The following is a 16,703-nucleotide window of genomic DNA, read 5'->3' on the forward strand; positions in this document are numbered from 1 at the left end:
AAAAAAAAAAGTAGGTTGTTTCCTATTTTTTAAACAAGAAGACCAAGGAAAATCTCACAACCGAAGGGACATGCACACAATGACCTGGCAACGAGGCATGAGCTGCTGCTTCTCTGGGGAAGTATGCGGGGAGCAGAGCAAGATGTATGCAAAGGCCCTAAGGTACACCTGTGCCTGCGTGTGGCTGGAGCAGTGTGAGAGGAGGCAAGAAGGACGTGGGTCAGACTCATCACAAGCTGCACTAAGGCCTCTCAATATGCTAAAGGGCTCTGAGCATGATCTGAGTGAGACCTCAGATGGGTCCCTGGAAGGGTCTGTATGTGTGTCTCTGGGTGTTACGGGGGTCTATGTGCTCACCGCAGGGCCCGGATAGGTACTGGCTTCACAGTTCTCCCTCCAGGACATGTTGAGGCTGCGGACGAACTCAGGGTAGAAAGGGTGGGAGGTGTTGAACATGGAGAAGCCCAGGATGTTGGAAGAGTCCTCCACGATACCATCCAGATGCAGGATGGGGAAGTCCTAGGACCAAGGAGAGGTGGTGAAACCTGATGCCCAGCCCTGAGTGAAGCAGTGGAGGTGGAAGGGAAGGGAGGCAGGGAAGGGCCCAAGGGGGTACGTACCATGGTGGTAAGGATGTACTTGTAAAATGCTGAGGTCATTCCCAGTTCTGAGGCCTGGAGGACACAGAAGGTAAAGAGGCAGCATGAGAGGCAGAGATGGGGAGGCCCAAAATAAAAAGAGATTTAGAGACAGGCCTGGTGAGAAGTCACCTAAGAGAAACTCAGTAAAATACTCCCAGAGACAGACAGGGAAGAGACAGTGAGGGCAGAGGGACACCATGGTCCCTTGATTCTGTCACACTGACTGGTGCCCCAGGTAGAATGGAAATTTTGCTAAAGGAGAGAATGAGGCCTTCAAACATCTGCTGTCCTTCATTAGGGCACTTAGATGACTTCCTTCTGGAGACAGGCAAGGGGACCTTAGAAACAAAGTGAAAAGGAAAACCTTAACCTTCACACTCTACACTACCAAAAGCCAAATGTCAGCTACTAACGAGTAGAGCTGAGCCTAGTCAAAAGTTCAGAAAAACTACTCTCTGCAATCTCTGAAATTGCACTGCAATAAAAGGCAGCCAATTCGGATGTCAAGATTCTTTTTTTTTTTTTTTTTTTAAACAAAGTCTCACTATGTCGCCCTTGGTAGAGTGCCATGGCACGTCACAGCTCACAACAACCTCAAACTCTTGGGCTTAAGCAATTTTCTTGCCTCAGCCTCCCAAGTAGCTGGGACTACTGGTGACCACCACAACTCCTAGCTATTTTTGTTGTTGTTGCAGTTGTATTGTTTAGCTGGTCCCAACCGGGTTCAAACCTGCCAGCCTTGGTATATGTGGCCAGAGCCCTTGTGGCCAGTGCCCTTCCCACTGAGCTACGGGCATTGCCCAAGACTCTTTTATTTATTTATTTTTGAGACACAGTCTTACTCTGTCACCCCAGGTACAGCCGTGGCATCATAGCTCACAGAAACCTCAAACTCCTGGGGCTCAAGCGATCCTCTTCCCTGAGCCTCCCAAGGAGCTAGGACTATAGGCACCTGCTATTATGTCTGGCTAGTTTTTCTGTTTTTAGTAGAGACGGGGTCTTGCTCTTGCTTAGACTAGTCTCGAATTCCTGAGCTCAAGCAATCCACCTTCCTCAACCTCTCAGAGTTCCAGAAACTACAGGAATGAGCCACTGCACCTGGCCACAAGATTCATTTTTGAGGCCCCTTTCTTGTAGCCCTCAAGGAGAACAAAATTGGAAAACCCCTGCCAGAAACACCTAATCCTGTGCCCCCATAAGAAATGTAACATAAAAGGGCATCAGCTTGCGTTTCCTGGGTGGTGGGAGCTGGCTCTCACGTGGATATCACTGAGAACAGGCGTGGAGCAGGAAGGAACAACTGCTCATAAGGCCAGCACCGGAGAGGTCCATCTGCCTCTTAAACTCAAAATCTCTTCCATAAGCCCTCCTATCTCAGGAGCCCAGTGGATTTCGTTCATACTTCTTTTTGTAAGCTATGATCAGCAGTGACATATGGTTTTAATTTTTTTCTAACTGGAGAAAAATTAATAATATAAACTTGATTATGAAGAGAAATTAATGGCAGGGAAGCAACTTGACGATTAATGAGTATGGATCATTGGTGGACTGAATGTGCCAGGCCCATGGGGGGAGATCTTGGTGCTCTGACCCCTCCTGTTTGCCCTAGAGCCAATTCTTTCCCCCTCCAAACCTCACAAGGTGATTGACAGACAAATTAAAGAATGCACACAAAGCACCTCAACATGGGGCCACAATAACCTCAATAAATCTAAGGCTGGGCAAAATGGCTCATGCCTGTAATCCCAACACTTTGGGAGGCTGAGATGGGAGGATCATTTGAGGCCAGGAGTTTGAGACCAGCCTGAGTGACATAGTGAGATCCCCAGCTCTACAAAAAAATTTAAGAATTTGCAAAGTATAATTGTACAAGCCTATAGTTCCAGCTACTCAGGAAACTGAGGTGAAAGAACTGCTTGAGCCCTTGCTTAAGGTTGCAGTGAGCTATGATCACTGCATTCGAATCTCGGCAACAAAGTGAGACTCCATCTCTAACAGAAAAAACAATTCTGAAGTAGCTATGACTGAGACAGCATTGAAGCTGAGCCAGGTACTGCCCTAAGTGCTTTACCTGCCATTCCATCATTCACTCTTACAACCCACTGAGGAACACCACTGTCTTCACTTCACAAAGAAATGTGTCCAGGGTCACACAACCAGCAAGTGGCCAGGGTAGGAGACAAACTTTATGACTATCATCTGCATATAGGAAAGGGTCTAAACAACCCCTTTCAACACTAAGGTCCACAGACATCAGGTGACTTGCTCACAATAGCCCCATGTGCCTGCTCCCTGGTCCTTTAGGGAACCAGAGATGGAGGGCAGCCCACCTTGCGGAGGATGAGGTGGGAGATGGATGCATTCGCATCAATGATGATGGTGGACACCTTGTCATCCCGGATCTCCTTGAGCAGTGGCGTGGGGTCCCGGCTATCATCCAGCATCCTTACTGACAGCGTCTCCTTGGAGATGAGGAAGCCACGCACCAGTTCCTCCAATCGCAGCAGGCCTGGGGGTGGAGATCAGGCCTCAGGTTAAGGTTCTTCCAAATGTGTGGGCATGGAGCGGACATGCGCAGCTGGGCAGAGGATTGGCAGGCACGCTGAGGTGGTGGGACAGCTGTCCAAAGTGAGGCTGGGCCCTTTGGGGTACTAAGCTCAGGTCCTTCCCAATTAAAACCCTGACCTGGCTCGGCGCCTATAGCTCAACCGGCTAAGGCGCCAGCCACGTACACCTAAGGTGGCGGGTTTGAATCCCCAGCCCGGACCCGCCAAACAACAATGACGGCTGCAACTAAAAAAAAATAGCCGGGCGTTGTGGCGGGTGCCTGTAGTCCTAGCTACTTGGGAGGCAGAGGCAGGAGACTCGCTTGAGCCCAGGAATTGGAGGTTGCTGTGAGCTGTAATGCCACGGCACTCTACCCAGGGGGACAGCTTGAGGCTCTGTCTCAAAAAAAAAAAAAAAAAAAAAATCCTATTAAAACCCTGACCTAGACCTCTGCCCACAACTCCAGATTCCCATCTCTGTCACCTTCCTGACTCCCACCAGGATGTCTGGCAGGCATCTCACTCTCCTAGCCCAAACCACTACATCTCACACAGGTTGGTGAATGGCACCTCCAGCCTGCCAGGAAGGCCCAAACTCTCAGTGGCAGCCTGGTTTTCTCTCTTATGCCCATGCCCAGTGCACCTAGGCCCCTCCATCAAAACACATCAGACCCCATCATACTGCACCGCTGTCACTGCCCTGGCCCCAGCCACACCATCTCCTGTCTACTGCAATAGCCATGCTCCCCCAAGTCTGTTCTCGACAGCAGCAGCTAGAATGATTCCATGAACTTCTCTGCTCCAAACCCACTGATGGCTTTCCCTTTCATTCAGAGTCCTAACGGCCAAACTCCTCACAGCCTCCAAGACCCCACTTCTGCTCCCCACCCCACTACCTCCCAGAACTCCTCTCCTTTCACTCGGTCACTCGGCTACAGCCACACCACAGTCACACTCCTGTCCTGTGGCCTTCATGTTGGATGTTCCCTTTGCTGGGAACCCTCTTTTCCCACATCCCTAAACAGCTCCCTTCCTCCCTTCCTCAGGTCTCTACTCAGATGCTACCTTCTCACTGAGGCCCTTGCCCCCATTTTATTTAAAATTGCACCCCACCCCCACACCAGACTCCCAGTCCTCTTTACTCACAGTACCTCTCCACAGAACTTACTACTCCTCACCACATAAACGTACTCATCTGTGGTGTTTACCGCCTAACTCCTCTCTGCAGAATATAATCCAACAAGGACAGGGATTCCTGACTGCCTCACTCACTGCTAGATGCCTGATAGCAAGACAGCACCCAGCACACAACACATGCACAAAAAATACCTGTGGAAGGAATAATTCCTTTAGAGGTAACAGAGCACAATCCCCCCTCTCAAATTCCACACTCACGAATCCACCAGCCTCTCAGACAAATAATATTTATGTCTCAAAGACACAGCATACTCACTGTGTGCCCCTGAAGGAACTATGTTCCCCTTCCTTGACAGAAGCCCCTGCCCTCTCCCTTCTCTCTACCTCAAACCCATCTTGGCCCCTCCATCCCGGAAGCCACCACCTGAGCCCAGACCAGCATCATTCTCCCCTGCCTCTCGATGAGCTCCTGCCACACTTCACGTCACACTCTCTAGCTCATTCTCTACACTGCAGCCAAAGAGCTCTTTGTACAGCATACATCTGGACATGGCCCCTTGCCCTGCCCTGTGTGGGAACCTTCCCCCGCTCCCACCACCTCCTGCTTCATGGTCCCTACACTTCAGCCACTGGGCACACCTTCAACCCACAAAGGGGCTGTGCTACCCTGGGCCCTTCACCTCTGCCCCTGCCATGCTCTCTGCTTAGAACACATTCCCTCCCTTCTCCCCCACCTTTCAGGTTCAGTCTAGATGTCCTTTTTGGGGTATGAAAGCCCTGAACATCCCAGATGGGATAGGATCCCTTCCATGCACTCCTAGAGGCCCTGCATGCCTCCTATATCACAGCAGCTGCGTGACCTTCGGCCTCTCCAGGACCTAGCAGAGAGCCTTGACATAGCAGGTGCTTGGTCACCATCTGTGGGCCAAATGGGTCTTTTTTGGAGGAGAAGTGGTCTGTGGAACTAGAAGTCTTGGTTTCTAAAGGGGAACAGGATGATGTGAATAAGGAAAGCCTGGTATCTAGGTCTCCCAGGGGGTCTAACGCACAGGCACGAAGCAATCGTGTGGGACACCAGATCTCTTGGGAAGGGGCATTCAGAGGAATAGAAAACAAAATATCCAGTTCTCCTCCCTCACACTCAGCCTTGGCGCAGATGAGGCTAGCCGAGGGGTAGTTGAAGGACTTGAGGATTCGGGAGACAGCCAGGCTGACGTCCTCGTTACTGGGGTACAAGCTGACAGACGCGAAGCGAAGGTACTGAAGGCGGGGCGTCTCCTCGGGACCCACCTTGATGTGGGGGATCTGGATAGAGAGGGAGCTTTGGCTTCCATCCTGCTCCCAGCGCTCACCTCCCGGGGACCCACTCCCCCACCAACCCCACCCCATACTCCCCTGCTCACCTCCTTCTCCCCACAGATATGGCTCACGGTGGAGGCAGATGCTGGACTGGAGGAGGGCCCCAGGACAGATACAACTCCCTTTGGCAGGATCTGACACACTGCAAGGGATAGGGAAGAGGGCAGAGTCAAGGACCCCCTGTACCCTCTCCTTCTCCACCTTCCAGGAAGCCAGCTGGCCCGGAGGATACTGCCTGATCTTCTACCACCTGGTATCTTCTACCTTGACCCCACACAACACAGTGACAAAGGAGGGGGCATGAGACAGAGACAGACAAGGGGATGTGGCAACAGAGGGACAGATCAGACCAAAAGAGACAGAAGGAAGGAATGAAGAGAAAGACACCAAGGGCCCCCTCTGGCCTGCAAATTTAGTGCCCAGTTCCTTGGCCTTTGTCCTTCTCAATCTTTTTAGGCCCCCTCCATCCTGAACCCACAGCCAAGGGCACCTGGGTCCCCTGCACTCAGACACCACTCTTCTGTGCCATTTACTTGCTCTTCCATTCCCCTTAAACACATGTGTATCTTAAGAACAGGAAGTGGAAAAAAGCTATTGCTTTTGCCTGTTCAGAGCCTGTTCTCATGGCAGGACCCTAACTTCTCCTGGGGGAGATACCCCCACTCTTTAGTCCATGAGATTCCCAGGATGGACTGGAAGTCACAGAACCACATTCTCCAAGCCACAGAGACCAGGTCAGTGATAAATATGGGCTCAAATCAGGTCTTCTGCTACAGTTACTGGTGGGTTTGCTAAATTGGTAAGCTACAGGCATTGAGCTGCTGGGCCATCTTGCCACCTGCTGGGGAAAGCATTCCTGAAAATGAAGCCAACTCAGAGGAAAGCAGGGCACAGAGATAAAAACAGAGAGATTCCTGGGACATTATTTTAGGAGGCTGGATTTGGGTGATGAGCGAGGAGACTGGTACATGCCTGGATCTAGCCATGCCTGAAGCAATCCTGGAACATCATCTGAGTACCCGGATCTAGCCATGCCTGAAATTAGTGCTTAGGCCTTCTGGTAACATTACCTAGTAAGTTTTCTTTTTGCCTTAAACCAGCCTGAGTTGGGTTTCTGCCACATCTAACCAAAAACATTATAACTGAGCAATTTATCTTCTCTAAACTTGTCCCCTCTGTGCCCCATAATTTGCACAGACCAGATGCCTGGAAATGATACTTGTCTTCAATCTCTCTCCTGAGAGTCAATTAGTCACCAATCCTCTCTCTTCTTTATCCTCAAATTTTCTCACATTTGTCTCTGTCTCTTCAACCCCTCTGTCACTGGACTCTCAACTCAGACATGTACCAGCCTCCTCACTCATCACCCAAATCCAGCCTCCAGATTCTCTTTCCAGATACCCAGTTCCCTGATTAAACCCATCAATAGTTCCCCCACTGCCTACACACAAAGGTGGCATCTTTCACCCTGGTACTGCAAGTCTCACACACACACACACACACACACACACACACCAGTGCCCTGTCATACTCAGCTTGGAAATTTCTCACAATCTTCCCAAATATGTCCTGAATCAGGAAGTCAGGATGGACTCAACCCCACACCCCAATTCTTGGCTCCAAATACTTCCCCCTGCTCCCTATCCCAGTTTCAGACTCTAGGTACACAACTGAAATGTCATCTCCCTCCTCGCCCTCCATCCCAGCTTCTCCCAAATTGTGCTCTATGCCACTCCAGTCAAGGTCTGGGAAACATTGCACCCCATTCTCCCACTTGGTGACTTGAAACATACATGAACACAATAAAGTCTCTGATAAGGCCTGCAGGAAAGAAAACACATTTTAAGGCAGTATGTCCCAAAGGTCTACAACCTCAGCACATCTGTTCAAGTGACACCTGTGAACATTCATTTGGCCCATTAGTATTCAACAAACACTTAACATGACCCTACCATGTAGCTGGCTGTGCTTGGAGCAATACCACTCCTTCTACAACTTGCTCACCTTTCAAAGCTCCACTTCAGTTTAGCCTTCTTCAAATTGCCTTAACTACCCCCTACCCCCAGCCCTCTGACCTCACTGCTTGGGACCTTTATTATTCAGCTCTAGGGGCTGACAATTGTCCCCAGCCAGTTGTGATATGTCTTCCAAATGAGGCCTTGAGCTTCTCCAGGGCAGGACTGGGGCTTATCCTCTCACCCACCCTGCCATGCTCAGGAGCAATTTCTATCTGGCCCCTTCTTTTGCATCTGACAGATGCAAAAGAAGGGGCCAGATAGAACTTGCTGAGGACAAGGCCAAGCCAGAGGCTGGGGCAGAAGGACACACTGAGGGCCACCAGCCTGCCCTGCCTCACCCCACACCCCTGTGGCCCCGCTCACTGGTGTCCGTGGTCTCGTACTGGCTGTCCCGCTGCAGCTCAAAGATGTCTACTTCCACTCGGGCCTTGGCTGGGACCTCGATGATCCCGTTGATCTGCTCCCGGGCCAGGGCCAAGGCCAGACGTTCACCACGGCCACACACTGTCTGGTCATCCAGGATTGCAGCTGAGGGGACACAGGGGTTGGGGACCAGACTCCAGGGTCCTGAGGAAGGAAGGACCTGAAATCCTGGACTCTTGAACTTTGGAGTAAGAGGGATTTAGAGGGACTTCTGGATCTGACAGTGGCAAGAGCTAGAGGTCTGGATCCCTGAGTCTAAGGGGAACAAGGTGCTGGAAGCTGAGACCTGAGGCCCAAATTCCTGGGTCCCAAGGGATTGGCATGCCTGGGTCCCCCAAAAGAAGTCCAAGGCCTAAGGGGCGGGTCTCTGAGGAGGCAGGGCGGGGTGCTGAGGGCCTCACCCATGCGCAGTGATGAGAGCACCTGGCAGCTGGGGCTGGCAAAGGCAACAATCAGCAGCAGCAGCAGCTCAGCCGGCATCTTCCTCCCCTCCTCATGGGGACGCAGCTGCCGCGGCCCCCACTCGCCACCTGCAGGGAGACCCCCAACCCACAAGGAGACTGCTGGTGTGGGGAGACAGAGCCCTGGGAGGACTGTTGGAGTGATAACCACAGCCCCCAGGACATTGTTGGTGAAGAGTTCTCAGCTCTTAAGGGCCCTGCTCTGGTTAGAGGCTCACAGTACTGAGGGTGCTGCTAAAAGGCTCAGAGGAGCAATCCCAAAGAGGACCTCATGGCACTCACGTACTGAGTGGGACAGGCTGGGAAGGACAGGCACAGCTATACAAGGAGGGAAGCATGTGAGGATTTCAGGTGGGAGTGAATTCCAGGGACCAGCCCCACCCCAATAGAAACCAGGAAGTACCACCCCCCACCCAGTCCCGCCCCATCTCTGGGCAGGCAGCCGTTCCTAGGCAACAGAAACTGGCTGGAGAGGATGCTGTGGTTGCTAGGCAACTCCATCCCAGGCCTCACTTTCTACCTTCTTAGGTCCCTGGTTCCCACAATCCCATGGAGAGAGAGCCCTGGACATCCATGGTCTTGAGGGGAGAGTATCTAGGAGTTAGGAAACTTGAGGAGAGAAGGGAGAAAGGAGAGAGAGATGTGGAGACACACAGATGGATGTACTCAAAGCAGCAAAAGGACTAAAAAAGTATGGGGAGAGAAGGGGGAAACAAAGTAAAAGAGGATTAGAGAGAGAAAAGATGAAGAGACTCAGAAAAAGAGAAAAGGACAAAACAGGAAGAAATACAAGAGAATAGAAAGATGATAAGGCAGGAAAATGAGGACAGAAATGGAGAAAAAGAGAGAAGGAAAGAGTTACAGGGAACTAGGGACAGGACTGGAAGAGGAAAGAGACAGGGAGATGGGAGATGAGATGGGAAAAGGACAGAAGAGGGAGAAGAAAGGCCTGGGTGGTGGCTCATGTCTGTAATCCAGGTACTATGGGAGGCGAGGCAGGTGGATTGCTTGAGCTCAGGGGTTTGAGATCAGCCTGAGAAAAACTGAGACCTTGTCGCTAAAACTAGCCTGGCATTATGGTGGGCACCTATAGTCCCAGCTACTCAGGAGGCTTAGGCCCTTGAGCCCAAGGGTTTGAGGTTGCGTGAGCTATGATACCAAAACACTCTACCAAGTGCGACAAATGAGACTCTGTCTCAAAAACGTAAAAAAGAAGAAGAGGGAGAAGAAAGCAGAGGAGGCTGGAGAAGGGTAAACCAAAGTATAGGACAGACACGAAAAGAGGAAGATAGAGAATGGAGGGAAGACAGAAACGGATCTAGGATGTAAAAAGGGAGAGCCAAAAGGGCAGAAAGGCAGGGAATGAGCTGCTTTCTAGAAGTGGGTGTCAAACCACTGCTCCCAACCCCAGTCTGAGAGCTGAAGCAAAGGGGCAAAGAACATATCTCTGCTCCTCACAACTCTCCACTCCCAGGAAGTCAAGGATCCCTCTAGGTACCCCTGGGCCTTCTGAAAGGCAAACACTGAGCAGGGAGCGGTTCTACCAGATGTGAAGCTCCCCTGACTGAGGGCTGTGCCATAAGGGAAGGGACACTTACGTGTGCATGGAGTACAGTTATTGTGGGGCCCACAGTGCTGTGAGGTGAGCGTGGATCCCCCACTCCAACCAGACCCCATGGCAGGACAGCCTGAGCTTGGTAAACAGTGGGATGAGAACTGTCAGGGAAGGGCAGAGGCACCAGGCAACACTTCTGACCATCTTGTAGATCCAGAAAAAGCCAAGCCAGGACAGCAGAAAACTGGACCAGTCCCAGCTGTGCCCCCAACTCACTGTGTGACCTTGAGTAAGTCACCCCTCTCTCTCTGGGTCTCTGGGAAGAAGCTGATGGTGGGAGGGCATGCTGGACAGGCTAGTGGCTGCGAACTGTAATTGGGATCTAAGATGAAGGCTTGTCAAGGGTGGAAGAGCAAGGGATGCTGGGAGGCCCGGAAGGAGAGCTTAAAGGGAGGGTGTGAAGGGCGGGGCTAGGAGAGGCAGGAGTGGGGGGGTCATCCTGCGACACCAGGGACTTCCGGGGCAAATTAGGGAGCAGAGACTAGAGGACAAAAAGACTAAAAGAGAGATGGGGAGAAGGACAGGGTCCCACAGGTGGCAGACACAGGCAGGAGCAGAAAGACAGAAAGAGAGTGTAGGACAGGGTTCAGGTCAGCAAATGAACACAAAGGTATAGAAAGGTACACACAGAGAGACACACAGCCCAAAAGATAGGACCTGGGGCTAAATGAGAGACAGACACAGCCTAGAAGAGAGACACCACAGAGACAGAGACAAGATAGATAGAGGGTGTAAGAGAGGAGGGGAGCATGTCAGGCAGGCCTGGGACTCATAGATGTAGGACAAAGCTGGACAATGATGGAAACACAGGAAACAACTGAGTAATAGGGGCCAAGACAGGGGCCCCACTAAAGGAGAAAGACAGACAAGTGGATAAACGAGATATATCAGCCAAGTAAGAAGCAAGCAAGTTAAGGAGGCAAAGGGGCCAAGGAGTAGGCAGGAAGAGAAATAAACAGCAGCTGGTACAAGAAACATGGTGAGGAGAAAGACAGCAAAACTCTGAAAAGAGTGAGAACTGGTCTGAAAGAAAAGAGAAAGTATGTCAGAGCTCAGAGCAGGCCCCCAGAAGAGGAAGGGGCTGAGGGGGAGAAGCACACAGAGAGAGGGGTGGATTTGCAAACCAGAAGAGAAGAGCATGAGGGAGGGAAACTGAGGTGGAAAGGAAGAGTGAGTGCCCTGAAGAACAGGCAGAGCCAAGGTGTGCACCCGCTTGCTTGCTTGCTTGCTCGCTCCGTCACTTAGGCCTCCCTGAGAGACAGCCATCCTGAGACACTCAGGGATGCCATGCGGGGGAGCAGAAGATCCCAAGGCCCTCAAGCCCCCAGGTGTGGGGAGGAATGGCAGCAGAAAGGGCACATGAGGTAACGCAGATGTGGGGAGAGAGAGGACGGGGGCGGGAAAAGTGAGACCAGCAAGGAAAAGCCAACGGGGACCCAAGCGGCTGGCAGGGTGTCCTAAGGAGTGAGGGATGGAGGAGCCGGCACCCAGAGTGGATCTGGGCGAGTGCAGAGAAGTGTGAACAGGAGGACAGCCTTCAAGCCCAGATGGAGGGAGAAGACAGGTGAGCACAGGCACAGCTGAGGCACAGAAAAGAGAGAAGTGGAAAGAGACCTGCCGGGGAGCCTCAAAAGAGAGAGACTAGAGAAAGGAAGCTTTGACAGGGAGAGAGGGCTATCAACAGAGACATGCCAAGGAAGGGCCGGCTACAGCAGAGAGAAGAGAAGTTGGGTAGAGTCTGAGAGAGGCCCAAGAGACACATGAAATGGAGACTCATAAACAGAAAGACATTTTTCCAGGAGATTGAGTCTGGATGGGCTGGGGACAGGGCCCAGGGCAGGCAGAGGGGATGAGGCTCAGAGGATGGGTGGGAGAGAGAAAGAGACAAGAATCTGTCTGGTCTGGGACCGGGACTGAGGGTGGGAGAAAGCAGGGACAGAGACATGCCAGAGGCCTGGGAGGAGTGAGCCCACAAGTAAGAGACAGCCCCGTAGGACCCCAAGAAGTGGGGGTCTGGTGTAGGGGTGAGCTATGGACCCAGAAGGGGTGAGAAAAGGTCAGGGAGAATGGAGGCTTGGGAGACGGGGGTGCAGTGCAGGCCCCTGGTGGGGGAGGGTACTTGCCAATCCGGGGAGCAGTGGGGACCCTGCCAAGCAGCACTGAGCCCAGCCTTCCAGGACCCAGAACCCAGCCCAATCCCCGCCTGCAGACACTCACGGATCCTGGTGGGACGGAGGGCTGGGCTCCCTCGAGGCCCAAGGCCCGAGGAACGACAACAGGGAGATGCTCTGGTGCTGGGTGGTGGTGTGGCTGGGGCGGGGGGAGAGGGCAGTCCACCGGGCCCCCTCCCCCACCGCCGGTGGTGGCCCCCAACTAATCCAAAACGGTGGCTCCCCAGTAGCAGAGAGAAAGGACAGGTGGAAGAGGAGAGGGCAGGCTGGAGAGGAGAGGAAGGGGAAAGGAGAAAATGGAGGAGAGAAGGGGAGAGAGAAGAAGGGGAAGGAGCAAATGGAGGGGAAGGAGAGAGGAAAGGAGGCGAGGAAGGTGAAAATGGAAGGGGGGGCACAGGCACAGCCCGGGGAGGGGGAAGCTGGCCCAGGAAAGGGCCCCCGCCCCCTCCCCTAGCCAGGCCGGCCTGGGGGGGCCACAGGGGGCGAGGACTGGGTGGAGAAAAGGAAGCCAGCCATCAGGAGGAGTGGGGGAGGGGAGGGCTTCGTGGAGGGGAGGGGGTCACCCCCTTCCCCCCCTCCCCCCCTGGAACCTTGGCCCTGCCCTGGGTGAGTCTAGGGCCTGAAGTCTTCAAGCCCTCAGGCCCCACGGGAAAAGCATGCTGGGGGCAAGGAGAGGCGAGAGTGCAGGGGCTAGGGAGGATGGGGTGCTAATAGACCCAGAGAGACTAAGATTGGAGGAGATGGAGAGGGGAGCAGATGAGGTGGGATGGGAAGGAGGAAAAGGAGAAGAGAGGAGAGGAGGGAGGGGTGCAGGTGGAAGAAGGCAGAGGAGGGTGGGGTGTCTTGGGGGCTCCCGGCACAGGGCCTCAGTGGGAGGGCCTGGCCACAGACTCCTGGTCCCTGTGAGCAGCTGTGGTTGCCGCTGCCGCCGGCTCCAGTCCCGGGCTGGGCCTGCCTCCCCGCTGCTGGCCGCCACCACCGCTGCCGCCACCGCTTGTCTCCCCTCCGAGGCCGCCGCCTGCCTGCCCGCCCGCCGCCCGCGCTGGGTCCTGGAGCGCAGGGGGGCGGGGGTAGAGAGATGAGGGAGGGAGGAGGGCAGGCAGGAGGAAGGGAAGGAGGCAGGCAGAGAGCAAGGAGGGAGGGGAGTCGAGGGAGGGGGAGCCCGTATTGGTCGGGGCTGGGGGCCCTGCGAGGAGAATGCTGATGAGAAGAAGGAGCTGCATTGGATAGAGGGCCCACCCCCAGCCACCTCCTCCACCACCCCATGCCACCGCCCTGCCCAGGCAGCCCTGAGCACAGGAGTCCACAGAGATGAGAGGCGGAGAGACCAGGGGAGAAGGACATGGAGATGGGGGAGAGGGCTACAGAGATGAAGAGAAATGCAAAGAGATGAAAGACAGCCATGAACACCCAGAAAGGTGGGCCAAGTCCCACAAACCTAGAAGGACAAGGACAGGGAAAAGTCCAGTGATAAAAACGAGAAAGCCCCCCAAAGACAAGAGAACAGCCCACAGAGACAAGAAAAAGGACCTCCAGACAAGGGGCAGTTCATGGACACAGAAAGCTCCCCATGAAGGAAAAAAGGGGAGAGGGCAGACACTAAAAAGCTGCCCATGGAAACAGAAAACAATCCACACATATGGAACAAGACAGGAGAAGGGCCAAGAAGAGCCAGAGAAGGTCACAGACACTGGGGGGGGGGGTTGAGGGGGAGGACAAACATCAGGGAACCCACAGAGACAAGAATGTGGCTCAAAGACTTAAGAAGCCTATGGAGGCACAAGTGGCTAGCCACGGAAATGAGGGAGAAGCCCCCCAAAATAGAAATAGCTCCCACAGAGGTGAAGGGGTGGGTGGTAAGCATGGGAATTCTCTATAATTTCTCTAGAGAAATCCTTGGGACACACAAAGATGAGGAGGTGGGAGCAGAGAGGCAGAGGGAAAGAGGGTGGGACAATAGGACAGGGAGATGGAAGGCAGAGCCAGGAGAAGCAGGAGACCGCAGCCCAAGAATATAAGAATATTCTGCAGCTTCTCAGAGGGAGCTGAGGGGGGCAGGGGTATCAAAGAGAGAGCGACACAGATCTAGAGTGGGGGTGGGTGCTGCACGGCTGGGTGGGGGTGAAATTTGGGGAGAAGGAACATGACAGTTGGCGCTTGAAGGCTGAGCCTGTGACTCACCACCACCCCCGATGCTCGTGATGGGGAGGAGACACCGACATACTCACGTGCAGCCCCCCACACATGTGACCACATTCCTCAAACACACAGCTGGCACATGGCAACTCTAGGACCACATGCCAGCCCAGCATGGGCAGCCCTCTGCTAGTTGGCATGTAGGGCATCCCCAACATACATCTGGTCCCAAAGGACCACCATTAGCTCCAGCCAGGCCTGAAAGCCTAGACTCACGTCTACTTCTAGGTCTTTGTTTATGCAGGTGTTCCAGTATAGGGAACCTATCCTCCCTAAATTTGACCTATCCCAGAAGTCCTAGTCCCATGCTGCCACCACCAGAAGCAATGATTCAGGCTTCAACTTACTCCTATATCATCTGAAGAAGAGGGACCTGACTGACCTGATAAATTGGGCAATTCAAGATCCTGAGAAGTCAAGCTAGACCCTTAGATTTTTATTTTTTTTTTAACTTTTTTTGAGATATAGAGTCTCACTCTGTTGCCCTGAGTAGAATACTGTGGCATCATAGCTCACAGCAACCTCTAACTCAGGCATCCTCAAACTATGGCCCGCAGGCCACATGTAGCCCGCCTAGGACATTTATCCAGCCTGCTGGGTGTTTTTGCCACCGCTGCCTGTCCTGCTTAGCAGCCGACTCGACCTGGGGCGCAGTCCAGCCCTCCAACGGTCGGAGGGACAGTGAACTGGCCCCCTGTTTAAAAAGTTTGAGAACCCCTGTCTAACTCTTGGGCTTGAGCAATCCTCTTGCCTCAGCCTCCCAAGTAGCTGGGAGTACAGGCACCTTCCACAATGCCTGGCTATTCTATTTTTAATAGAGACGGTGTCTCGCTCTTGGTCACACTGAACAAGAGGGCGATCCCATCTCAAACTCTTGAGCTCAAGCTACCCACCTATATTGGCCTTCCAGAGAGCTAGAATTATAGGTGTGAGCCACCATGCCCGGTCAAGGACCCTTGGATTTTTTTTTTTTGAGACAGTCTTCACTATGTCATCCTTGGTAGGGTGCTGTGGTGTCACAGCTCACAGCATCCTCAAACTCTTGAGCTTAGCGATTCTCTTGTCTCAGCATCTCAAGTAGCTGGGGCTACAGGCACCCAGCTATTTTTTCGTTGCAGTTGTCATTGTGTAGCAGGCCCCGGCTGGGTTCAAACCCAGCAGCCTGGGTGTATGTGGCTGGTGCACTACCCACTGAGCTATAGACACGGCCCAAACCCTTGGATTTTTAAATGAAGAAAAGGAGGCCTTAGCAGAAGCAAGAACCTGCTCAAGATCAAGAGCTTATCAAAGATTGAGGCTAGCTTCTACTTCTCTGGCTTTTACCTCAGGAGATTTTTGCCTTAAGGGCAAACTCAAGCTGCCTGGAGCAGTCTGGGCCTAGCTTTAGCCTCACTGATTACTACCAAAGTCTTTCCTCTACTTTTTGGATTCATCCCCTCAATGTATAACCACAGAACTTCCCACCAGCCAGGCAGCAGAGCCTGGGGACCAAGAATGTAGGCCTTGGAATAACCTCCTGGCTTAGCTCTGTCTCTTCATAATTTTTTTTTTAAATCTTTTTGCAGCCCAGACTCTGCACTGGGGCTGCCAGGCATCCAGGACCATCTTCATAATTATAGGAACTTACGCAAGTTATTTAACTTCTCTGAGCTTCAGTTTCTTTGTAAAGTCAGCCTAAGAGTTTCTCTCTGATAGGAGTATTAAGAGGATTAAACTGAATAATGCATGTGAAGCACTGAGCATTACACTTAGCACATCATGACACACCCAGGAGATGTGAACTATTATTATTAGACTCTTGGAGATACTAATAAAAATAACTTCTATATAAATTTTACGTGGTGCCCCACAACCACCACCAGACAGGAGCTGTTATTATCCCCATTTCACAGATGAGAAAAATTGAGGCACATAGGCAGCTGATTTCCTCCAGGTTACAGCTAGGAAGTGTGAGGGGCAGGATTCCAATCCAGGCAGCTTGGTTTAACCACCCGGGCCTGATAGTAGAGAGTTTAATCTGGGAGAAAGTTGGAACATCTAATTAGAGATCAAATGGACACAGCAAAACTGATGACTTAAGAATCAGACCTGGGTCTCACTGTGTTCCATCCTCTAGCAGCATTTTTTTTTTTTTTT

At 52.6% G+C, this 16,703-nt stretch overlaps 1 protein-coding gene across 1 annotated transcript in view; it reads right to left on the reverse strand.

Annotated features, from left to right (window-relative positions):
- GRIK5 (glutamate ionotropic receptor kainate type subunit 5) overlaps window positions 1-8,644 on the reverse strand; it is a 71,791-nt gene extending 63,147 nt beyond the window's left edge. The window contains exons 1-7 of the mRNA XM_012811223.2: window positions 8,526-8,644; window positions 8,065-8,229; window positions 5,728-5,825; window positions 5,464-5,629; window positions 2,972-3,150; window positions 621-674; window positions 358-519 (exon numbers count right to left, since the gene is read on the reverse strand). Coding sequence (XP_012666677.1) covers window positions 358-519; window positions 621-674; window positions 2,972-3,150; window positions 5,464-5,629; window positions 5,728-5,825; window positions 8,065-8,229; window positions 8,526-8,604 — 903 coding nt within the window. The 5' untranslated portion in view covers window positions 8,605-8,644. The remainder of the gene's footprint in view (window positions 1-357; window positions 520-620; window positions 675-2,971; window positions 3,151-5,463; window positions 5,630-5,727; window positions 5,826-8,064; window positions 8,230-8,525) is intronic.
- Window positions 8,645-16,703: the final 8,059 nt, after the last annotated feature.

This window comes from Otolemur garnettii, unplaced genomic scaffold (genome assembly GCF_000181295.1).
Source record: "Otolemur garnettii isolate 467f Iridium unplaced genomic scaffold, OtoGar3 scaffold00152, whole genome shotgun sequence".
Lineage (NCBI taxonomy): Eukaryota > Metazoa > Chordata > Mammalia > Primates > Galagidae > Otolemur > Otolemur garnettii.